Source organism: Tetrao urogallus, assembly GCF_951394365.1.
Source record: "Tetrao urogallus genome assembly, chromosome: 23".
In the NCBI taxonomy this organism is placed as follows: domain Eukaryota; kingdom Metazoa; phylum Chordata; class Aves; order Galliformes; family Phasianidae; genus Tetrao; species Tetrao urogallus.
The window spans coordinates 2525586-2551324 of NC_136836.1; the positions used below are offsets into that span (position 1 = coordinate 2525586).

At 51.5% G+C, this 25739-nt stretch overlaps 1 protein-coding gene across 1 annotated transcript; it reads right to left on the reverse strand.

The window, feature by feature from the left end:
- Positions 1–128: 128 nt before the first annotated feature.
- SYF2 (SYF2 pre-mRNA splicing factor) lies at positions 129–2529 on the reverse strand (the record flags this gene model as incomplete). Its single annotated transcript, XM_079546119.1, has 7 exons — positions 129–444; positions 536–634; positions 1231–1321; positions 1433–1550; positions 1808–1933; positions 2288–2395; positions 2479–2529. 7 exons carry the CDS (start codon positions 2527–2529, stop codon positions 279–281), a joined length of 759 nt encoding a protein of 252 aa, XP_079402245.1. The 3' UTR covers positions 129–278.
- Between the last annotated feature and the right edge of the window lie 23210 nt (positions 2530–25739).

Genomic DNA, 25739 nt, shown 5'->3' on the forward strand with positions numbered 1-25739 from the left:
GCTTTTAATAGCTCTATTTCTACAGAATTGAAGACACTGACACGTTTTAAATCAGAGTGAGAGTTTATTTAGAACGTGGCACTGGAGGAGCTGGCTGCTTAGCAAGTAGAGCTCATATACAGCTGCAGGCTTACACTGTGCACATCTACTGTATTATCTCACAAACTGCTTCAGGGGCTCCACAAAGCATTTCTCTGATAAAGCTTAAAGTTGTTTGATAAATCATACCAAACTCGAGCAGGCAGAGGAGGGCTGTGCCCTGTGCTGGATATCCCAGCTCACACAGCTGTTCCTCTCTCCAAGTTCTGTTTGATCTCAGCTGTGTACTTGCCATAGAAGCGCTCTGCCTTCTTATTGAACTTGGCATTTCTCTCATTGATGTAGTCGATATCTGCATCGTCGTTGTAAGGACGCCTCCGGCTGTACTTCTCACGTTTCTCAATTCTGTAAGGCAAGCATCAGCATTTGGAAACCTGTGGGAGGGTCTGTGCACTTACTAAGAAGTGCCATGTGTAGAAATCATCTCTTTACTCACTGCTTTTCAAGATCTGCAACCATTCTGTCAATCCCTTCCTTATCTGGCACGTGAGTTCCGTGGAGGAGGCTGTCAGATGTTGGATAGAGGGCTTCACCACTGAGAACAGCAGATGAGCAGCAGTTTGCAAAGTTGTACCAATATACAATTGATTTTTTTTTTTAAATTAAATATTGCAAGACATTTAACTTCTAACTGGAGGAGTTGAAGACGCAGTGAGAACATGCTGATCCTAAACTATTATTAAACTATTAATAACATGCCTATACAAGATACAGAAATCAGCACTAAAATCTTTATTTGAGTGCAGATTTGGGAATTTCTAATATCAAAGCCTGCTGAACTTTCAAAAATAAAGCACCAAAACATTAAAGTAAACAACTACAAAGTAAACAACTACAACTAAGAAATAGCAAACAACTCGTGCATCTGAAGAACTTCACACTGCCAGCAGTGCTGCTTGAAAGCAAGTAATTGGGAGGCTGAAAAGAAAGAACACCTCACAAATTGCAGTGCAATCTTCTACCTATTGAAGTAGAGAGTGGCAGTATGAGATTCTCAAGTAGGTCATGCATTTCAGAATCATCTTAAAACAGTACGTATGAAAACATACATGTGCTGAAAGACTTGTTTAAGGCTTTAGTAGTCATTTATAAAGCCAGTACTGATGATCAGATGACTGAAGAGGCACTTACTACTGCTCCTTCAGCTTCTCATACTGCTCCAGGTCGGGTTTGATCTGCCTGGTCAGCCTCTGGTACTGCCGCAGCTGAGCAGCTGCATAATCTTTGGAAGAAAACAAATTGCTGTTAAAGTAAAAACTTTTATTCCGTGATTCACCTTGAAATATTAACACAAGTTCATTAAAAACGCAGACAATTGTGTCGTTAAACATACCTGAGAATCCTAGATCTGGATTTTTCCTCTTCTTTTTCCTTTCCCATCTCTCTGCATCCTCAGCACTGATCTCTAACAGTTTAACTCGCTCGTAGTCTTCTCCCCTTGCTGCACATTCCTAACAGAGCACAAACACCGAGCAACAATATAATGTCCGTGGATTAAACTCAAAGCTTACACAGATCAATCCGGTCAGCCTCTAGTGCACAACTGATTTATAAATACATCCTCAAGAGCCTAGTTGGGTTTTCTTTGAGGGAAAGGGGAGTGAGGAAACGCAGCACAGGGTGACTCCAGCAAAAGCTCTCCAGACTCTGTCACTGAAAGGGGATCGTCACTGCGGGGTTCCAAAAAGCCACAACATGCTCTTCTTACCTTCTTCTTTTCCTCCACCTTCAACTCCCACTCCAGTCGAGCTTTCTTGGCTTCCCAGTTCGGTGGTAACTTGAGCCTTTTGTCTTCTTCCACCACTTCCTGGTGATTCAGTTTGCGAGCCTCATTCTAGGAACAAAACATTAAACACCAGAGTGATGGCGCAGAACTGCGTGAGCACAAAAATGACTACAGAAAACAAAACCCAGATCCCAGGTGATTGAAGTGGCTCAGTGAGGGGCACGTGTGCGAGCTCTGAGCCCCGGTTCCTGATACAGCACACCAAGTAAAGCGCTGGCCTTATAAAAGGCCACAAAATCCCGCCCCCAACACGGGAAGGACCGGATCGGCCATCGGGAACGAATGCTTGAGGGGCGGCAGCGGCCGCAACCGATCCAACCGGAGCCGGATTGGAAACCGCCGTTCCCCCACTGCTTCCCCCCGTAACACCGGCAGCACGCGTGTAACCGGCCCGGCTCGTACCCGCTTCAAGTGGAGCTCTCGGAACTTCCGCAGCCGCTCTTCTCGCTTCTGCGCCGCCGCCGCCGCCGCCGCGCTGGGCTGCGCCTCGTCCTCCGAGCCCGAGGAGCCCTGAAACAACCCCGCTCAGCCAGCGGCAGGAAGAAAGGCCGGCAGCCCGTCTCCCGTCCCCCAGCCCCCCGCCGCGGCCTTACCCCGTCACCGACATCCCCCAAACCGCCCAGCGCCGACACGGCCGCCGCCATTCCGCACTGCAAGTACTTCCGCTTCCGCCCCCAGCACCAACTTCCGCTTCCTCCCACAACGCATCTCCCTTGGGTTGTTCTCGTGCGCCCCCCGGCGGGCGGGAGGTACCAGCGCCCCGGCCGGGCTGGCTCCTCTTCCTCCGGGTCGGGCGAGAAGCACTGACTGAAGGCTTCGTCACCTCGTCGTGGTGCGAGCTGGAGGGCGATCTTAAAATTCCTGCTGTGCTCCAGGCACTGATAGATGCCGGGCAGGCAGCCCTAAATTACTCTGTGTTTAATGAACACGGCTAAATCAACGTATATAAACATATTCTCCTTGCTGGGGAATCAGCGGGGTGATGCAAAGCTTTGTGAGGAAGCAGCCGGTGGGTATTGAGATGCACGCAGACACAGAGCTCTGTGTGCAGCACTGCACAGCCAGAAGCTCCAAACTCCGGAAGGTTCAGAGCTGTGATACACATCGGTGTCCTGAGTTCAGCCTTCCTTCCAGCAGAGGGAAACGCAGCACCGGCGGTGATGGCTGTGGATGTGGAGGCGGCTCTGGTGCACACAGCCATCTCTGTTCTCTTTTAACGTCAGTTTCTGCCGTTGGCAAACTCCGGTTCACGCTGAGCGATCAAAAATATCAAACACGGTGTAACACAGCGAGGAGGAGAGGGGGGAAACCCAACGTGGTGGAAATGGCGCGTTGAAAATGAGCTGCCATCTCGTAAATGGCTCCACTGACCGCATCTCCAGTGCTTTTGCAGGAGAATGGGAGATCTGGCCCTGCTGGTGTGCCCTAATGTGGTGCTTGGCTTCAGAGGCCACATCCATCCCCACCACATGTGAGAACTGCCCACCAGATCATAGGGCTTTTATGGGGATGTGTCAGCAGGGCCCTACAGCTCCCCCATGAAGGACTGTCCGTCATGGAGCACCCAGGAAATGTTCTGTGACACCTGAGCTCTGGGTCGCTCCTCACCCCTTCCAAGCAGGAGATAAGAAAGACTGAGCAGCAGGGAAGGAAGGCGGCTGAGCTCCAAAACAGAGGGGTGACCCTCTGCAAAGCAGGGCCATTCCTTTTTATTTAATCACAGAAAACCGAGTGGCTTCTGTGTGTCGTGCAGTGCCTTGAACCAGCCAGACCCCAAGCTCAGTGCAGCCCTTTTCCCTTCTCACTACCATCATGCAGTTATAGCAGAAACTCAAGAGGTTCTCCTGGCTTGTGCGCATTCACTTCTAGGTCCGACGCCAGCCCAGGGAGCCCAACTCTTGCTGCAGGTGCTGAGTGTGTCCATGGCTTGATGACACCGCTGCAAATCACAGTCTGGGTTGAAAGAGCAGGGAATGCACCCAAAGGGACGGGCCCTGTGCAGGCTGACAGTGAGTACATGCAGATCTTCTCTCGCTGTCATTTACAGTTAATTTATTTTTAGATCTCAAAAATGTTTTTATTTCTCATGCGCACAGAATTGGCACTGTTTTTTTTTGGGTTGTAGCTGACTCCATTGTCTTCTCAAGTTATGCCTCCCCTGCAGTGCCGAAATGAAAAATTCCAGTTACACATTGTACAGGGGATGGGAGCTCGGAGGAACTGACTCATCTTGGTTATATTTGTCTTTTTCAAAGGGGAAGGTCCTGTTTGAGTGAGAGGTGCTGGGAGAACAGCATCAATTATCTCCCACCCGCTACAGCAACCCTGAGGTTGTCATTAGAGGTCCCAGGGTGCAGAGCTGGGTGCCCTCTGTGTGTGCACCCGGTGTGTTCACAGCATGGAGCTGTTGGGGTTGCTCCAGCAGTCCGGGTAGCAGCATGTGGAGCTGTTTCTCAGAAAAACAGCAGTGGCTCCAGCATGACAGAGGCCACCACATGCTCCCCAGGACGCAGCCAAGCCTGCATGCCCTGTAGGTAGTGAGCCCTGGATCTGAGGACTGTTCCAACTCACAGGGCTTGGCTGAGTCCCGGGGAGGCTGCCGCTGCTCCTGGCGTCATGGAGAGCGTGAGGGCAGAGCCCAGAAGGGTTCGTGCCATTCGTCTTCGTGCCAGAGAGGCAGAAAGGGAAGATGCTGCTGGTTCCAACTGCAGCAGTTTTTATGCAGGGAGGAAAAACACACACTGTGGCTTAAGCGAGGTGCTGCTGTATGCCCAGCTCTGTCTGCCCAGGTGGTGCTTAAAACCCTTCCATTCTCCTGAGCTGGGGCACCATGTGTTGGTCAGCATCCCTGCCTACAATGACAGCCTTGCAGTGCTGCTTCTGCCCTGTAGTGCTGCCTCCAGCTCTGTGCTTGCAGGGCTGCTCTGCTGCAGCTCCCAGGGCAAAGCTGCATGTATAGAGCTGTGCTTTGGGTTTGCTGGGAGCTGGATCTACCATGCCTCGGCTTGGACGTGCATTGCTGTGGCTTTGGTGTGCTGTACCATGGTTTGTGTGTGTGTCACCACAATACAGACCCACAGCCACAATGTGGAGCTGCTGGTCAGCCCTACAGCACACGGGCATTACTCTTGGTGTGGGCACTGTTGTGGGTTGCAGGGACAGAGAGCTGTGGGTGCCCCATCCTTGGATGTGCTCAAGGCCGTGGAAAGAGCTGTGGGCGGCCTGAACTGATGGAGGGCACCCAGCCCAAGGATAGGACTGGAGAGGCTTTGGAGTCCCTTCCAACCCAACCATTCTGCTATTCTCTGTCCTGCAGGCGACCTCTGGGGTGCAGTTCCCCAGCTGCTGCGTGCTGCATCGGTGCTGTCACAAGCAATGTGCCACATGGGCTCCTTGCGTGTCAGGAGGGAGCCATGAGCGTGCTGGGGGATGCGATAAGGCCCCGGCATGCGGTGGCGTGAGCACAGCTCTCCTGCACCATCCCAGCAGCTGCTGGAACTGCTTCCACTTCCTGCCCGGCCCTGCACAGCGCGGCTCCGTGCTGTTCAACAGCTGCTGCACTCCATCCTGTTTCGTGATGAAAGGTGCTTTATAAGCGGAAGGACGTTCTGATGAACAGGAGGAATGATGTACAGGCAGGGCTGGTGACAAGGCTCATCCCGGACCTGGTGCTTGTGATGGGTGGCAGTGCTGGGGGAAGGATGTCCTTAGGGGTGGGAGAATCCTTCCCTGCAGCATGGGGCCAGCAGGGTATGGGCAGCACTCTGTGCCTGCAGTGTTCCTGCCTGGACACACTGCAAAGCCCTTTGCAAGCGGGAGCATTGGGTGAAGGAGAGGAAATCAGGCCTAGAACTTGCATAGGACCAAATCAAACCTGCAAGAAAAGCATTGATTCAATGAGATGGATCCAGCAAGACCTCACTGCAGACTTGCAGTACTGGAAGGAAGCCTGCCAGTGGGAGGGAGAACGACTTTTTACACAGTCTGACAGGAACGGGACAAGTGGATGGCTTTGAACTAAAAGAGGTGATTAGGAGGTGATTGGGGGAAATGCTTTACTCAGAGGGCATGAGCTGCTGGCACTGCTGCCCAGAGCTGTGGGTGCTCCATCCCTGGGGGCGTCCATGGCCACGGATGGGGATCTGGGCAGCCAGTTCTGGTGGAGGGCACCCAGCCCAGAGCAGGGGCTGAAACTGGATGGTCTTCAAGATCCCCTCCAACCTCAGCCATTCTGTGATTCTATGATTGAAGATAAGACTAGTCAGCATATATTTACTGATCAAAAAGGATCTAATGTGCTGCTGCATTGCACATAGACACGAGCCATGAAGAAATTTGGAAAGGGGAAAAGTGAAGACTGTTCTGTAGGGAGAAGAGAAGCTGGTTTTCTTTCAGGCCTATTCCTTTCAATCATAGACTACGGTTTGTGTCCTATTGGGTTGCAATTATAATCTTTCAGATCAGACACATAATCATTGGGCTGGAGAGCAAAAAGTACCTGGGTAATGTGCTTAACAGAAATTAACCTGGTTACGTTTGTACTCTATTGAAAATGAGAAAGTGCTGATGGTCAAAATCAATTCCTCCACAGCCAAATTACTGCAGGGCCGGCTTAGGGTTTCAGTTAAATGCTCAACCCTCAAACAATGATCCTAATTGTATTGAATTAGGCTCCTGATCATATAGTTCAAATGAAGGCGACGGTTTGCATTTGATGCTACTGGGTGGGCAAAGTGGAAGGCTCACCCCAAATGGGGAGCAGTGGTTGAGCTGTGCCCAAAGCCCCCTTTCTTCACATTGCACCAGTCTGGGATTGAAGCTCAGGGTGGGATGTTGGGATGGAGACATGCAGTGCAGCCCTAAGGGAGAGGGGAGGGAGCAGCAAGGCATCCTACTGCTGTTGGCCCCAGCCTGGCCACCACCTCCCATGCTGGCCTGCAGCACTCTGATGCTCCCAAAGCCCCCCTGTTGTGTCTCAGGATCCCATGGAGGTGGAACAGGAGCACCCCTTGCCTTCTCCTTGCTGGTAAATTGTTTCTATGGGGGGGTGATGTTTCTTTTGGAGACTTCTTAAGTGCCTGCAGAGCGGGGCAGCTCACTGCATTGCTCAGCTCCTGCCCAGTTACATCTTTTCCCTTAAAAGCCGGAACCTTGTGGAGTTTCCTGGATGAGAGCACCTCAGTCATTAACTGTGAATTTCAAATGAAGCAGATTTACAGTATATATCAAAGAAATATGCCACTGCAGAACAGTGGAAGGGCTACAGGGCTGCTCAAGCAGCATTTCGCCCCTTTTCAGGCTGGGATTGGGAACAGCCAACCCACGTGCTGCCCTTGAACATCCCTCATTGTGCAGTGGGATCGTGCTCTGTGCAGCCAATGCAGGAGGAACTGCTGGGCCCCACTGGGATGGGGATAACTGCGGGTCCCCATGCGGCAGCACGGATCCATCAGTGGGGACAGGCGCTCCTCTGGGGGAACGCAACAAGTGGCAATTAATTAGCTGTCAGTAAGCAGAAAGGATGGGACCTGTAGTGGTCCTACTGTTGGAATAAGGAAGGGGGGGGGGGGTGATGGGCAGCATGGAGAGGGCACTCCCATTGGGAAGCACCTGGGGGATATGGGACCTTGGAGTTGCTCCTCCCTGCACCCCACAGGGATCCCCAGCCCGGCCCTGAGATGCTCCAGGCGTTGTCCCATAGGCAGAGGTGGCTGCAAGGCTGTGGGTCGCGTCGCATCATCCTGATCGATGCACATTTTGGTGTGTGAGTTATTAGCCTGCTGTCATAAACTATCTCAAAACCACAAAAGTAAAAGAATAAATCTCCCTGTTTACCTCCTGCGCCTTGTTTTTCTGTACCAAAGTCCCTCCGGGCATCTGCTCAATATCGCGTCCTCCATACTTGTGCACAGATCACCAAGATGAAGCTGGATTTGGGGGATTTTAGCCAACTTCTGCTGGTTTCCATCACTTGATGGTATGCGAGGAACCCCTCAGCCCCTCACCCCTGATCTGTTGTTTGCAAATGAGCACTGATGTTCATTTTGATGCATTTTTGCCACCGCAGAGATTGAACTCTTCCCGTCTGATTATTGCTTTCTTGTGACCCCCCTGCATGGGAAGCACACTTCAGCTGTCATTAAATATTAAAGGGCAGCCGGTGCTGGTAAGCAGCAGCACCTCACCCTGAGCTGTGGTCCATCAGCAGCACAGCTCTCCCAGTTCTCCCAGTACAGCACACTGGGGCTGCAGTCCCTCTGCTCTGTGAGTGCTCCTTTTTGAGCTCAGTGTTGGGTGCTGCTAGGATACAACAGGTGCTGACGAATGGATGACTTCTGAGGGCTGATTTCAGCCTCTAAAGTGTTAAGTGAGTGCTAAGCCTTATAAAATTACCCTTTCAGCTACTATTTCTGCACTAAAGGCTTTCGGCGACAAGATATGCCAAAGCATCTGATGAAGTAATATGTCTATTCTCATTTGTGACATTTATTATTAACAGGGAGAGAGAGGAAAAAAAAAAAAAAGCCCAGCCAGAAAGAACTCTTAATTGAAGGACTATTGTGCCGTGGTAACTGCTATTAAATTAATCTGCTGCATTCCTTTCCACCCACACACTTTAAAACTTCCTGGTTATAATTAGAACCATTTAAAACCAATTTGACACTCCTTGGATGATGCAGTTCAGCTGCTTAATATGGTGAAACTTTGGTGAAAGGAGCAGAGGGGCTGCGGGCGAGCTGGCTTTGCTTGGCTCTCACGGAGGTGCAGAGCTGGGAGCTGCTGCGTGTGTGCACGAAAAGGGTTTGCATGCAGGGAAATGCAAGCTCAGGTTCGGCCCCTCCTATGCTGGGAGTCTGTTGAGCTGTGGCCCATTCAGTGCTTTGTGGTCGTCGTGCAGGAGATGCTCGGAGCATCCTCTGCACACGGGTGCATCGCTTTCTGCTCTGGGAGGGACAATGAGTGCAGAGTGACGAATGCACCAAGATATAAAAATGCCCTGATGCAAAACCTTCGGTGCAGCTGGCTGTGGTTAGAATGCATCGGGCTGCAGGACTGAGAGGTGATGCCCGGTTTGAGGCCTCAGCTTGGGGTTGGAAACCCTCCGAGGGTGCAGATCTGGGGTTGGATTCGGGCTTCGGTGCTGGGGAACAAACAGAGGAACCGTGAGCCTGGAGGGGTCACTTCTGCAAATGTGTTCCTGCTCCGCCGCCCCGTAACCACCTGCGTGGCACCGCGTCGGTATCGGCTCCGGCAGAGCCCCGACCACCTCCAGGCACAGCCGGTTCCTCTCTGAGCCCTGGAAGATCCCTTTAGTCACGGTATCTTTCCTGTCACCTTCTGTTTCCTTCTGCATTTGGCTCTCAGCTCGGTGACATGTGTTCGCCAGCACCGCGCTAAGCAGCTCCAGGCGCAGCTCCTTGGGACCTCTTGCTCCTGCAGCACCCACCTTGCTGCTGATCCTGTAGACATTCGAAGGGAAAAAAACCATTATCTGCATTTCAAACACCTTCCTTCTCCCACTCTGCAGCGTGACCCACCCCCTCCCCGCAACAAATTAGCTTATTTATGCATTTGTCCACTATTTATCTCTATATATTTGTTTGCTCTCTTGCTCTTTTTTCCCAACTTTGGAAGCAGCGACCGAGCGGCCAAGGGGAAAAAAAAAAAAAAGACAAAAAAGGCACAAAAACAAAATGAGGATATTTCTGCTACCCCGTAACTTTGCAAAAATGCTGCGTGCTTGCGCTGCTGCTCCGCGGGAGGCGTAACGAGAAGCAGTGGCTGCAGGCTGCAGCCAGCAAGGGTAAAATTAGCAGAGCTCCGCGCCGGTCGCACTCTGCATCCCTCCTCCTGGAGTGGGACGAGCTGTCTTTGTTTCCCTCTGAGCTTGGATCTGAACCAGGATCCGCTCTGTGTGTGTGTAGGACATAGCAGAGCACCACAAATTTTGGTCTTTTTGGGGACAAGGAAGGAGGGTGGGATGGTTTTAGGTGTAGCAGTCGCAGTGCGGGGCTGTGGTGCACCAGAGCTCGGGGGGATATTTCTGAGGAATGTCACGGGTTGGGCTGTAGCTCATCTATTTTATCTATATGAACATCTATTAAAGCAAATTAGGGTTAGACGTGGACAGCACGGATTCGGGAATCTGTGCTGCCGGATCGGAGGGCCCGACAGACAACTTGGCTGGAAGTGATTTAGGCGTCAAAGGGAGTAAGTCAGTAGAATAAAAACCTGATGTGTATTAGCAGGAGGATGGTAATAACCAACATGTGCTTCCCCAGGCCAGCACGTGGTTGGCAACCTGACTTAGTGGCGAGCAACCTGACCTAATGGTAAGCAACCTGACTTAGAGGTTGGCAGCTATGCCATGGCTGGGGGGTTGGAACTGGATGGTCTGCAAGGTCCTTTCCAACCCCACCGTGCTCTGGTTTTCTGTCCCTGTGTCAGACATCTCAGCACATGGCTGTGATTTGGGAAGACACGGTTTAACCAACACAGGGCTCAGTGTGATAGTTAACACTGTTCCTTGTGTCCAGAGCATCCTTTGGCAACGTGGAATTAACAACCTGTTCAGAAAAGTCATTGCTTTTTAACCTGGACTCAGCTCCTTTCCACCTGCTGAGTGATGGACCCAGAGCACAGCGCTGTGTTGTAAGGGGAAAACAAGACCTGGCAAAACACGAGTGCCTAAAAGCAGAAGCAGGAGTGGGTCTCATCACTTGAAAGCCTGAAATGCTGAGAGCAGCTCCTTGGGAAGGCAGCAAGCTGGGCGCAGATGTGGCCATGGAAGCAGAGCACAACACTTGCTTCCTTCCTGGGAATGGAAAAGAGGGATGGGCTGAAATCAAGGGGATGTAGCAAGGAGCAGCTCTGTGAAAGATCCCTGTGATCCCACAGGGTCAGAAATGGAGCACAGGATGGGGGGTGATGTGGAGCAGAGCCCAGCACCTGAGCTGCCCCACAGGGTTGGGGCAATTGGGGGTTAATTGGGGTCTGCTTTGGGAAATGTGAGACTTGCTAAAGCTCTGTTGCTCTATTGCGCTGCTGTGGTGCCCACATTTCTAATGGGGTGTCTGAGCCCTGGGAAAGTTGAAGGCTGGAAAGCAGCAGAAGGGTAAAATTGGAGCTGCTGTGGGCTGTCCCATTGCTCGGGCTCTGGAGGGGGAATGGGGTCATCCACTGTGGTCCCTGGGCTGGCAGCATCATGTTGGTCCCTGTCCTGCTGGGGATGGGTGCCGTCTTTGCGTTTTCCTCCCTGGAAATACCCACAAAGCTTCTCACTAACCCAATTAAGAAAAGAAAATTGACTTTTTATCTTCTGGACTGTCTGCAAAAGGCTTGTGGACGGCTTTAAGAGGCAGCCAAGGGACATTTCTAAGCACAGAAAACGGCATAAGTAAAACAATCTTTCCCATCAGCAAACAAGAGTGCTTTATTTTGAAGCACGGACACAGTGCATTTGACAGTTCTGACTTTTAAGATGACACTTCAGGAAACGGAATGGAACTCGCAGAGCATTTTGATGTCCCTACGAGCGCAGGTTTAATGGAGAAGCTCTCCCTGAAGCTGCGCCCATCTGCTGACAGCATGCGGGGCTGAGCTGCTCTGTCAGTTGTCCAAATGTGTGTGGGGGGAGATATCAAGGAAAGAGGCTCCCTTGGCTGCTGGAAGCAGGCTGGGTGCAGGTTCACCAAACCGCCCCATTTTTGATTCAGCAGCAGTTCAGCTTTCTGCACGTTCCTGCTCCGTTTGCTCGTCTGCTCTCCTGTGATCCCCGTGGGTCTCTTTCCCTTTCCTTGCATTCCTTTAAACTCCAAACCCTGGCTGGTTTTGGTGCTGGCAGGGTGTTGGTGGGGGCTGGAGAGCAGCACTGAATCCTGTGGGCTCCACACTGTGCCACACTTGGGCAGGAGGTTCTTCCCCAGCTGCCTCCATAGGTTGGCTGCTCCCAAAGGTTGTCACCAGCGTGGTGACACTGCTGCCAGCCACCAGATTAGTTTTTTCTTTTTATGTTTCTTGACTCGGATTCTTTCCATTTAGTCTATCAAGGAAGGGAGGTGAAGTTCTTTCCATTGTGCTGTGCAGGGCCCACCCCTCCAGTGGGAGGGAAAGACTCTGAAAGAGGAGCTCAGCTCCATGGTACCTGGAAGTTACGTGGAAGGGACCTCAGAGTCCCCCTATCCCAGCTCGACTATGGGCTGGGTGTCCCCACCAGGTCGGGGCCCCATTAATCACTGCCAGACATGGTGCACCAGCAGTGCCAGCATCCACTTCTCAGCCTATCCAGGTCCCCCTGCGTGGCATCCCTCCCTTCTGTGGTGTCAGCTGCACCACTCAGCCTGGTGCCATCTGCAGACTTGCTGAGGGGACTCTCCATCCATCGTCTGTGTCACTGATAAAGTCACTGAAGTCACCGAAGCGGACCGCTGGGAGACACCGCTTGTGAGCACCTCTGCTTGGCTGCTGAGCCACTGACCACAACCCTCTGGCCACAACCATCCAACCAATTCCTTATCCACTCAATAGTCCGCCCTTCAAACCCACACCTCTGCAATGTAGACATAAAGACGTAATGTCTTCAGTGCTTCGATCTGAGCTCCTCGGAGAGGATCAGCCCTTGCTGTGGCACAGAGAGTGATCCATCCGTGGCGGTGGGATGTGCTCTGTGTCCACAAATCCCTTCCATCCCACGTGAGGTCAACAGGAGCCAAACCTACACAACAAAGCTCTGTGCACCTTCGGTCGCCGTGCCATTAAATATATATGGGGAGAAAATTAGCTTAATCAAGTCGAAACAGCATCAATTAATATTTTAGTAAAAATGTCGAACTCCAGTTTAGCGCACTGGTTAAATCTCAGCTGGAAAAAACCACTGTGGTTCTCCACCGCCTTTTTTTTCTTAAACCCAGGCTGGTTTCCCCAGCCCCATCCCTGCCTATGGGGGCGATTGGAGCCACCGACCTCCAGTGGGGGTTGCTGGAGAGCATTAGCTGCCTGCAGCTCGCCGAGCTGTTTGCCCTTTATCTGAGCAAATAATTAGTAGCGGTTTAAAAAGTCCCCTTCTCCCCCTCCCAGCTCCCTTTTATAGGTACAATAATCAGATAAAATATTTCTGGAAGACTATTTACAAACTTCCCCATACCCATCAATCTTACCGTTAAGAAGGAACGGAGGAAGATCTCTAACCTCAAGAAGCTGCTAATGCAACCAAGCTATTTAATGGTGGTGTGGACTTTTTTTTTTTTCCTGCTGCCATTACTATGGAATACATAATAACATCAATAATTAAATATAAATTGGATTTAATATTTTATGCTGGCGACATGTAATTTACACTCTACCCGAGAAATCAAAAGGTCATGTCTGAAGTAAAGGGAAGAAGTAGGGGGAGATGTTCGTGGAATGAGTCCTGCTCTCTTTCTGATGGGCTCCTGGTGAAAAGGAGCCTCAAGAATTTCTCCAGGGAGGGAAACAAGAGCTTTGCTTGGGGTGGAAAAGGAGAAGTGCTGGTCCAATGGCCGTTAACATGGGCTGTGCATGGTTTTCTGGCTTTGTTCATTCCCATGTCAGATTGCTTTTGATCCAGCAGTGCTCCTCAGCCTGCACTTGTTCATAGAATGGTTTGGCTGGGAAGGAGTCCTTAAAAGCTGCCTGTTCCCACTCTGCTGCCATGCACAGGGACACCCACAGCTCCATCAGCGCTCAGGTCCCCATCCTCCCACCTCCAGGGATGGGGCACCACGGCCCCTCTGGTTTCCTGAGGTCCTGGCAGTTCCATGGCAATGGAGCTGTGCTTATTTGCAATGCTACCCCCATCTTTGCTGCATCTGAGCCTCCTGGAAGAAATGCTGCTCAGGAGCCCAAAGAGATGCATAAATAATTCCAGGCTGGCAGTGCTCTGGCTGCATCGATTTTTGTGGGATTACGGTAGATTTCGACGGCTTGCCAGTGGAACAGTCTCCATTAATGCAGTGGTAATTCAGGAACTGCCTGTGTTATTTCTGGAATGTTTGAAACATTTTCTTTTTTTTTTTCTTCTTTTTTTTCTTTTTTTTCTTTTTCCCCTTTGGGTCACCCAACACCTTGCCCAGTTTTCATGCACATAGATGGGAGTTCGCATTGGCTCTGGGCTGCAGCAGCCTGGGCCTGTTGGCTTTACATCTGTGATTGCTTAAAAGTAGGAAAAATCAAACACCTCTTATGCAGATGTGGGGTCTTGGAGCTTTCCAGTTCTCCATCTCCTTCATTCCCTGTTCTAGGAGCTGGCCAGCAGCACAGGGCTGTTTCTGTAGGATGAAGGATGGCAAGAGAGGATCCCCATCACGGCTGGGATCAGTTATTGCTCAAGACTGTGGGCAAAGATGTTTGGGGTTTGTCTGTGCTGCCCAGAACAGATTTCTCTGCAAGTGGGGCTTCTGCTTTTTTAAAGGTTGTGCAATGCATCTGGGGAAAGCAATTCTTGATTCTTCTTCTTCTTCTGCAGGGTGAGATGGGGAAGTTGCTGGAAACCAGCACTGATCGTGGCTGCTGTTGGTGTCCCAGCGGGCACGAAGGTGGGGGAAGCAGGCAGGTGTGCTGCTGAGCTGTGGGGCTGCTTCACTCATTTTGGGGATGTGCAAGGTTTGGGGGAGCCTGAAAAACGAGATTCAAGAGTTGGTGGAGCACAAATCCCTTCAGCACACGCAAGGAGAGCTGCAAGGAGCTGAGCAAACTCATCCCAGGCGGAGTTGAAGAACCCTTTGAGAGGACGGCGTGGCTGGACATGTGCAAGCAGCCAGGGGAGTTTGGGGTGAACAAAACCCATTCATGCACAGGATGGCTGTGCAATGCAAGTGTGGATGAGCGAGGGCTTTCCCTGCTGGGTGCTTGGGATGCAGTGCCAGCATCCCATTTTTGGGTGTGCTTTGTCCAGGTTTAGCTGCTACCATTTCACCCAGAGGGTGGTGAGGCACTGGCACAGGCTGCCCAAGGAGGCTGTGGATCCCCATCCCTGCAGGCATTCAAGGCCAGGCTGGATGTGGCTCTGGGCAGCCTGGGCTGCTGGTTGGTGACCTGCACACAGCAGGGGGTTGGAGCTGGATGAGCGCTGTGCTCCTTTTCAGCCCAGGCCATTCTGCGTTTCTGTGATTTTATGAACTGACGAAAGGAGTCTTTCCAGGAGAGAGTGCTGCCTGTGACCAAGGTGGAAAAATCCTCATCGATGCTTGTGTTAATTAATGTGTTTTCTTAATTTTAAGTCTCTGTGGCCAACTTAAATCCAGGCCTACGATAGCTGACTTTCCAGGCCCTCCAGGAGTTATAAATCTGCACAACAGTGGCTCAGAAGTGGGCAGAAAAGGCCCTGTTTAATTTGGAAAGCCACAGATGTGGCCAAAACGTCTCTGGCTTTTCACAGAGCTCCGACAGAGAAAAGGACTTTCGGAGCAGCCAAACCCCCATGGGGGCATTTTGGGAACCGTGCTGGGTGGAAGGGCCGGATCCTGCCTCCAGACCTGGGTCCAAGCACACTGCAGGCTGAGCTTTATAAGGTCACGCAGCTTTCAGCACCCTTTTATGAGGCTTTGGAGTCCAGTAGGAAAAAGAGCCACTTGTTTTTTTTTTGGTCTGGGCTAAATGGTTTTGATCAAAAGCGTGCTGTCTTTTTATGCCTCTTTCCCTCATCCAACCCACGGGGTCGATCAGCACCTGCCTGCTGGAAGAGGAAGGACCTAATGAATTGCAAAAGGACGAAGCTGTACCTGTTTTCTCAGGGCTATGCTTTAGTGGGCTCTGTGTGGGTTTTTTTTTTGTTGTTCCAAGCCAACTATGGAAAATCCATATAAACATCCCATTCTCGCAGCTCATGGTGCCCCTGAAAGTGGAAACACCTGGTTTCAAAGGGCAACCCTGACTCTGAATGGCTCTTAATGGTACATTCTGACTTTTATGTACGGCATAATGCAACTTGGGGCTCGCTTGCCTTGCAAAGGAAACCCTCAAAGGAAACTGCCTCTGAGGGGACACAGCAGTGACAAACTCAGTGGTGATGGCTCAGAGGAAAGCTCAGTCGAAATTGTTCTGCTTCTGACACATCAAAATCCATGGGCTTCGTGTGCCACACCTGCTTCGAAGCCCCAAGCAACCTGAATTCTTGAAGGAAGCATGCAGCAAAGTTGCACCACCATTGACGTTCTGTTATTTTCCATCTTTATTCATCCCCAGATGCAGCAGGAATGGCTCCCTTCAGGCCACTCATCACGGGAAAATGCTTTTAAGACCTTTAACAGTCGCACGCTCTATTTTGTGAGGTGCCTGGTTTATAGTCTGGGAGAGTCACTCTGATGAATGGCTTCACTAATGTTTTGCAAAGGGCCGAACTGAGTGATGGATGGGCAGGATTCAGGTCGCTGATAGCCAGTCACTTAATCTGCAATCAGCACTGTCCTGATCAATTTGAGAGGCAGCTGGCTCACGTGCAGCCAGGAGGGGATGAGGAGATCTTCTGGGATTATTGCCCAGAGAAACACAACTAAAATCAGGGCTGGGTTATCTACGAGCGTCAGATTAACCCCAGTTAAATCTGGGTTTTATCCTTTGATACCCAGGTGTAAGGATGCCAATACCAAGGGTGCTGTCACGTTATCCCAGTGCAAACCCCAGTAGTGACTTTCTGGTCATGTTTAATTGCTCATCACTGGGGGTTTGCTAGCAAAGGGTGGATGTGGCACTGAGGGATATGGTCACAGCCATGGGGTGGGTGGATGGTCTTAGTGGTCTTTCCAACCTTAATGATTCTATGATTCTCTTCCCCATCACAAAGAGAGAGTCCCCCTGGCTGGGATTATCCCTAGCAAGAGAAGTTCAGCAACTCCTTGTTTCACCAAAGCAACCTTTTGCATCATAAAGCAATTATTGCTAACGGCTCTAAGGTTTTACTTACCCGACTTGATTCGCCTTGTCACGTCCCATTAACTTCTAATTCAGCACTAATCCCTGCCCTGAAATATATAATGAAAGACATTCAAAATATATCAAAATGGCATTGGTATTGATTTATTAATGCTAGGGAATGCTGCCCTAATTGAATTTAGATCCAGGAAGTAAGTTAATGTAGCTGACAGTGATACAGGAACCCAATCTCCCCAGCGCACAGAATTATGACTTTTTTTCTCTCTTTGTTGTCAGATGGATAAATAACAAATCAATTTAAATTTCAATGATGTTGCTAAAAACAAGGCAGCACCTGCCTGGACCAATCACTTGGATGGGGCTTTAGCTGCCAGTGAAGGTCAGGGGAGTTCAGCAGGTGGTGAAGGACATCCCCAGGTTTTGCTTGGGTTTCTTGTGCTGTGCTCTCACATGGGTCTGGGTGGATGACCTTGTTGATCAGCTCTGTTGGGGCAGCAGGTAGCTGTTTTCTGCCCGTTGTCCTAACCCAGAGGGTTTGGCTTCTCTACAACCCACCTGAGCATGGTCTTGTAGGTGCTGCCAACAGGGATGCAGCTATAGGGCTGCTCTGGGGCAACGTGGGTCCCATCCCTGGTGTCTGGCTCATCTCTAGACCTGGCCTGCACAGAAACTCTTATCTTTTGGGCTGTGTGTACGCAGTCAGATCCCTTTGGGGCAGCAGGAGCTCCATTCAGCACTGTGTGCTGGAGTGGGCCCATGGTTGTGCCTTGAGTGCTGGCTGTTCACCATTTCGTTTACACTCACCCTCAGAATAAACCAGGCATAAAGAGCTGCTGCTGATCCCACCTGGGGCTAAGCAATATTGCCATCCTGGGGTAGGGGTCCCAGAGGACCCTGCTGTGCTGAGACCTGCAGTATATGCAGTGCTGCTCAGATGTGGACTGCTCCTCGTTCCCCTTCCTGTGCCATGCAGTCTGGTTATTCAGCATCGTCTTTTCATTTTTTTGTCCATCTGGCTTCAAAAATTGACCCTCTGCTTTCCCCAGAACCCCTCATTTTTGCCAAGCAGAAATACTGCAGGCTTGTGCTTGAAATCCAGCCCTGCTGGGGTTGGTATGGTCAAGAAAGCAGAGGAGCCTGAGTTAATTAAATCAACAGCTAACAGTGGAGGTTACCCACAAAAGTGAACCTTGGTGCCCCTAAAACCACTGACCAGAGAACGGCTGGAAAAAAACAAAACCACAGTTGGAGTGAAATGGAAAAAGAAGTCTTCAGCTCTATATCACTTCAGCTAGCCACAGGTATCAGAATATTAATTGCTCTTTGACTTGATTTTGCTGTGGGATTAAGGGCACATTGTGGCTTATGAAGATATTCTAGGAGCCACAAGGATGGATGCAAAATCCATCTGCGAAGCGTTTCTTCGCCTGCTGCGATGCAGGGTGCAACTGCTGCAGCGTTGCCCTTTGCCAGCATGCAGCTCCTCGTCCCCGTGCTGGGAGACACGGTCCAAAGTCCTAACCTAAGGGTTAGGATGCAGGAAGATGTGTGGGGCAGTTAGAGGCCGGGCTGAGAAGCACAGTGGATTTCCATCTCCCTGCAGCAATGTCCCCCCGCCTGTAGCATCGGCTGCTGCGGCACTGAAAGAGTGGCTCAGTGCCTTTTCTAAGCCCATAAATCCACCAGATCAGAGCATGGGGATCCAATCCAGCCCATAAGTCACGGGATGTCAAATAAAACCGTGGACATTAAAACTTTACTGCAGTGAATAGTTTTAATTTCCGGGCTATAACAGCTGTTCTGACACTAATGGCAGATGAAAGCTGTGAGTTCCTGGTCAGGGCACCCCCAGCCTGGCCAGGACGCAGCCAGGAGCATGGGCTGCTAACAATGCATCCCTTTATCCCCTGAAACTTGGATCCATTAACCCCAGAGATGTTAATTACAGCAGAAATTACCTATGAAAGGCTTTGCTCAGGAGCCTGAATGTTTGCAGCCAGTAATAACTTTGCTTTTTTCCTTTCTGTAACGCTGGTGCAATTAGTTTGGGGCTGGGGGGTTGTCGAGTTATTTTCTTTTTTTTCCTATTTATTATAATGTTTGTCACTGATGTAATAATTAACAACTTCTGACTGTGGGCTTTGTGCCCATCACAGGGTTTGCTGCAGCCCCGGGGCCATGGAGGCGTTGGGTGTTTGGGGTCTGCAGTTGGCATGGGAGCATGGAGGTGGTAACTGGAGGGTGGATGTCTGACCCAGAGCTCTTGGGAAGAGGTGGGAGATCTCCATCCAAGCCTCTTTTTGTTGCTTCTTTCTTCTGTCCAGGGTGGAGGAGTACTGGGGGTTGGGAGGGGAGTGAGATGCTCTCCTGGCTGTGGTCCGGGTGCTTGCTGAACCCACTGTCCCCAGGAGTAGAGGTTGTATGGGGAAAGACATCACTTATGGAAGTGGGAGAAGAGTCAAGACCTTAAAGAAGAAGTAGGACACCAGCAAACCGCCTTGTCTGGCTCCATCTCAAAGTGGAACCCCAAGGGTGACTGTGCGGCGGGTGATGCTTGGGGCCAGTTCTGCACAACGGGGGTGAGAAACCCTTTGCAGGGGGCGGGGTGCTCTTGTTGTGTGTCAAAAGGAGCAGTTGGGATGGGGAAGCCATGGGGTCACAGAGTCTGTAGGGCTGGAGAACCATGTCCCAGGCTGGGAACGAAGGGAGAAGTGGGGAAAGGCCACCTCAGGGGGTGACCGCTGCTGGGAATGGCCACAGTGTCACAGGGAGGAGAACAGAAATGAGACATCTCACAGCTGAGGGCTGCTGAGTGGCAGGCAGTGCTGTTCCACATCCCATCATTCATGGCAAGCATCCTGTTAGCTGCTGGGAAACGTGGCTACGAAAGGACCCAAAGCCCCTGGGTGTCCCCAGATGTGACACTGGCTGCTAACAGCTCAAGGGTGCAGGACAGAGGTGCTGATGCTGCTCTGCGCCCTGTAGGGCAGTGACATCTCCCCCAGGGAAGGTCAGGGTGTGAGAGCCCAGAAACCATGCAAGACAAATGCACAGATGAATGCCCGACGTTCACTTGGTTTTAGACATCACCATCTACGATGGGAGAGCCCCCGGGGAATCTGGAGTGGAAAATGTAGTGTTCCTCATCCCAGCCCACTGCTTGCTTAATGAGCACATTAACAACAAGCCCCGCTTTATTTATATCAATCTCAAAATCTCCAAAGACGTTCCTATATATAAGCAGGGCATCAGATCCCACCCCTGTAATGGGTCATTAGTGTATTTTAAGCGAGAGAGACAAGTTTGAGTTGGCAGAGAAGAGGATCAAAAATGCTTTTATAGCGAAATGACCAAGAGTGCCTTTTTGATTGCCTCCAAACGCCCGGCGAATAAATGAATAATAGGAAAATAAATGAATAATAGATATATCAGCGGACAGGATATCGTAATGCGAGATAATAACTCACCCTATGCCCCTGCCAGAGTATTTGTTTAACAGAACAAACTGGGAAAGTCGATACAGAAGGTGTGGGGACAGGATGAAGCTCTGCTGTGTGGCAGGTGCTCTCCTCTGAGCTTTGCTTTGGGGATGCAGTCTGGACATGGACAACCATGGGATGGGGACACCCGTGGGACAAGGACACCCATGGGACACGGGCACCTATGGGATACGGACATCATAGGACAGAGACACCCGTGGGGTGGGGACACCCATTGGGCAATGACACCTATGGGACAAGGACACCTATGGGACAAGGACACCCTTGGGATACGGACATCATAGGACAGAGACACCCATGGGACAGGGACACCCATGGGGTGGGGACACCCACTGGGCAAGGACACCCTTGGGATACGGACATTACAGGACAGAGACACCCATGGGACAGGGACACCCATGGGATGGGGACCCCCATGGGACACAGGCACCCATGGGACAAGGACACCCTTGGGATACGGCCATCCGTAGGACTGGGACACCCATGGAACAGGGACGTCCATGGCACATGGGCACCCACAACACACGGACGTTCACAGGACACGGACACTCGCAGGACACCCACGGCACACGAACACCTGCGGCCGCCGCGGAGCCGCTTCGGAGCTCCGTGCGCTAGAGGGAGACAAAGCCCCGCGCTGCGGAGCGGGGTGCGGGGTGGGAGCCGGCTGCGACCCACGGGACGGACGTCCCCATCCCACCGCCCCGCACCGCTGGGGACGGGTCCCTCCGGCCTCACCCCAGAGCTGCCGTGGGGCTGGGGTGGTTCTGAGGGCCGCGGGTGGGTCTGTGGGTGAGCTGAGCACCTCTGGGTGCGGCAGAAGGTGTCACCCCTCCCTCTCTGCCATTCCTCGCCCCAGGGTGGCACCGGGACACGCGGAGGCACCGGGCTTTCCCTCGTGGTGCGCTGCCCGGGTTGCGATCTCTGCGCCACCCCGGGTGGCCTCGGCTGCTGCTGCGCTGTGACGGCGATCGATGTCCCCAACCGCTGATGCGGCCCGTGGGGCAGCGCCTTCCGCTGATCAATAGGCATTAAGGGGGTTGGAGACGGGACCATTTGTGGCTTTGCCATCGGACGAGAGGCTCTGCAGCCAAATGGGAAGCACGGTTGGGGTTACCACGGCCAGAAAGCAGCTCCCGGCTCACCAGCCTGGTGAGGCAGTCCTGGTGCCTGAAAGACTGGAAACAGTGGGGTTGGGTTTCTGTTGGCCGGTGTGAGAGGGACTCCCTCACTGGGCAGGACAGCATCCTGCATTCAGAGCTGCTCCTCCAAGGGGATTTTCTTTCCACCCCTCTGTTTGCTTAAGCGATTAGATGTGATTTCCCTCTTTATTCTTTCCCCCTTGAGGTCGTGGTGTTTGCTACCACCCTCCAACCCCTCAGGTTTGTCTCTTGGGGACACGGCCACCCCACTGCTGTGCTCCCAACACTGCTGCCCCATATGTGTGGGTCAGTGCAGGGCTTCAGCTGGCCAAATGTGACATCACTTTCTTGATTTCAAGGGGTTACACCAACTTCTACCAGCTGAGGTCTTAACCTGTTGGCTGTATCCTGTAAGGACATCCTTTACACCTTTCCAACTGATCAGTTAACCAGAGCAGCGTTTGCCAGCTATGTGTTTTATGGAATCATGAACCTCAGGAAATTGAGACTCAGGGATTGAGTCTGCCCTGGGCACCTTGTGTCAACTCCCCTTTGGAATCTGAGGCAGTTTTCCCACAGAGAGCACAAGATTAGTTCTGAGCCTCCACCACCCCACCCTGTGTTTCACTGTGGTTTTGTTTGCACCTTTTTTCCCCCTTTGATCTATTCCTTCCCGCTAAAAACACGCTTTCTCTCCCTGAAAGATGCTCTCTTGCAGCACTGCCATCCCTCACCCTCGACCACTCAGGGACAGCCGTCAAAAAAAAAACAAAAAATCACCCGAAAATTACAACGAGCGGGTTGGGTTTTTTTTTTGTTTGTTTGATTTTTGTTAGCTTCTTGTCAGCCGCAGCTGAGGCTTTCTCCTTCACTTTTCCCACTTTTGCCCGTGACCACGGGGCCAGACAGCGCCTTTCCTTTCCGAGCCGTCGCAAAGATGCTCAGCCTCTCACCTGAGCTCCTCCGCTCCCCCCGCAGCTCTGTGCAAACTCTCGTTCTGCCGACTCAGCCGTTGGCACGCCGCGATCTGAGCGCTGCGGCGGCGGTATTTGGCTCCTGGAAATAATTAGGGCGGCGAGCACACGCTCTGCTCTGCGGCATCGGGACAGGAGGGATTGGGGAGGGGGGGGGGTTGGACCTGGAGGCTGCTGGAGGAGGGCGGTGCGTGGGGCACGGGGCTGGCACAGCATTTTGTGCTGCTGACAGCACGGTTTGGGCCAGGTGTCAGACGCTGCCGCTGCGTTTTTGCCGAGAATATCCTCTGCGGTTTGTTTGAGGGCTGAGGGATGCAAATGAGCTCTTGCTTTAGTTTGTTTATTTGTTTAGGGCCGTGGTCTGTCTTTTCTGGCTTCTAATTTGGACTCGTCCGAGCGGCCTCATTTGCTTAGCGAGCCCATCTGTGCCAGGGCTTCAAAAAATAACCCTTTTTCTGGCACATTTTCCCTTGGCACTGAGTTCACCCAGTGGAACTCCGGGCTGCGGGCTCAGCAACCGAGCAACGCCGCGGGGAGGGCACAGGAAGCGGTGCTCCTCCTCCTCCTGCATCGCTCCCCTGGCACCCGGTGCCGGCCGTGGGTTTGAGGACACCTGGAAATGTCCCCTGAAAGACCAGGAGTGCTGTGGTCTGCAGGCAGTGCCGCCCATCTGGTGGGAGGATGGAGGAGGGCAATTGGGACGGGAGTGTTGTGAAACGCCTTGTTAGGAGCAGAGCAACCCAAAGCAGCCCGTGTTCATAGAATCACAGAGTGGCTGAGGTTGGAGGGGACCTTCAGAACCATCCAGTTCCAAGCCCTGCCGTGGGCTGGGTGCCCCCCCTCCAGCTCAGGCTGCCCAGGGCTCCATCCATGGCCTTGGGCACCTCCAGGGATGGACGTCCACATTGGCCACCACACTGAGCATCCCATGTTTTTCTAGCCTTGCCCTTTGGGACCTCCATACTGTGACATCTGCAGGTGCTGTCCTGAAGCCGTTCCCATCCCTGAAGTGCTGTGATAACATCAACCAAGGCTTTCGTTGTCAACTAAGGGAAGTCACGATGACGTTTAACAATGCCTCTATAGGAAGGAGCTGCTCTTCAGGACCTCATCGTGTCGCATTTCATTTCAAGGAGAACCGTCCTGCATTAAGTCGGGATAGAGGGAAGAAGGCCACAATTTTCTGCTTTCCTAATAGTTTGTACTATTGATGATAATGGCTGTGTCATTAGAAACCACAGGTTCCCCACTGTTGACATCTCCATTAATGAAGGAATCATTTCTATTTGCAGGTCAAGAGCTGTGGTTTGCAAACAGTTACGCTAATGAAGACTGTGGCATGCCCAGCCTCATCTGGCTTTGCACCAACACCCATGGAGAATTTGACCCACGCCACTGAATGCTTCTCCCAGTGAGTAATTTGGGGCATATCCCCAGCCCCTTTTGGGACAGCTTGTTTAGCAGCACGGGGATAGGGAGGCAGGGAGAAATCTGGGGGGAGGACACAACTTTCTCCATTATATCAGAGGATATAATTACGCAGCTCCTTCCCTCCTTTCTTAACACAAAAGAGGAATGTTCAGTTATGTGATCACAGTTTGCTGCAGTGAATTATTTAGTCAGTCTGTCCCGGAGCATGTTGTTGAAGCTAATGTTGCTTGTACTAATGTAGGAAATCATTAAAGATCAATAAAGAAATCATTAGCAGTGTGACGCCCTTACCAAACCGCCTGAGCTACAGATACACCACTTAATCCGGCCATAAAAACAGCACCATGAGCTCATTTTAATGGGTGTCAGCAAGATTGATTGACTGAGGGCAAAGGTTATAACAGCAATTTGGGAGCAGGACCGCTAATGCACTTGTAGCTCTTTGGTACACTTTAATGCAAGTTAAACAGAAAATGCCCTAGAAACCACAGAGAGTCCTTTTGTGCAGATGGTTTAAAAGACTTTAATGCAAGATTTAGGAATAGAATAGCACAATAACGCAGACGGATTTGGATTAGTTAAAGCACAGCGAGCCGTAATGCCACGTGTTTGCTCAGTAATGAGGATGGGGCTGCAGTGTCGGCCCTCGCTCCGGCCACAGCGTTCCCAACAGCGTTTGGGTTACACTTGGTTGGCCCCATGCTCTGGAAGGACCCTGTGGGGCACTGAGCTCCCAGTGCCTCCAAGGTGCCCGATGTTCTTGGTGCAGAAAAAGTCCTGAAGACGTAGGAAAAGCGGTATTTGCGTGGCAGTCCTGATGGAGGGCACTGGATGAAGCAGACGAATCCCAATACCGAAGAGGGGAAATTGTGGTGGTACCAGCAGCACGTTAAAGCAATTAGTGGGCAGTGCTGCTGGGCTCCACCGTTGGATTCTGTGGTCACTCACATTTAATGAAACCCCATCCCAACGAAGACACGCTGGCTGCGACCTCCTCATCCTTCACATTGGCCACAGGCACACCACAGCGGTATCAAGAGTGATTCGAGGCATTAAGGAAAATTACTTATTGCCAGAGAGCGGGCTAATGAAAAAACACAACCCAACTGACCAAACTTAGAGAGTCTGAAATAATGGGAGTGTGGTTTTTCTTTCCTCGCTCGTTGGGTTTCAATTATTGGCATTGGACGTAGGGATGAAGCCATCCATTAATTATTCTTTTCGTTAGAGGTTTCCTCCTTTGGGCTGAGAGGCAATTTGGGAGATGCTGCATAGGAAAACAACAAGGTGGCTGCGGTGCCTCAGTTTCCTCAATGAGGAAAACAGGAGGGAGCTTCCCAAGAGCTGGGAGGTGGAAGGATCAGCCCCCTGTGATCCTAGTGGTCCCAAAGGAGCCCAGTGGTCCCGATGCTCTGCCTTCCTGCTGCTCCTTGCACCTCACCTGGCCTTGGCATGGGGTCTGACTCGTGGTTTGGCTTTTGCTTTCATGCTGGGCTGAGTGCAAATGCTCGCGTGCTCCGACTCCAGCTCCGTTTCCATCAAGGAAGTGTTTGTTCCCTTCCCTGCCCCAAAAAACGTCACGAAAACCCATCTCTTCTCATATATCCTCTTTCTTTGGCAAGGCTGAAATACGGGAGCAGCACAAGTTGTTCATCAATTTGCACTTCATCCTCTCTGCTGAAATTTATGGTTTTATTCCCAGGCAAGAGAAAAGCTCATTTGCATATTCAAATTTCCTTTCCCTAATTATTTCTTCTTAAATTACTCTGGCACGTGCTGGCATTTTCTGTTTCGCTGTGCGGCTGTTGGTGTTCCAGACTCAAAAGGGTCACGGGTCTGCAAATGCTGCTCCAGGTACAACTTCCAGCCCCAGATCTGGAGCTCATTGGTTCGTGTTACACCCAAAAATCGACGGGGC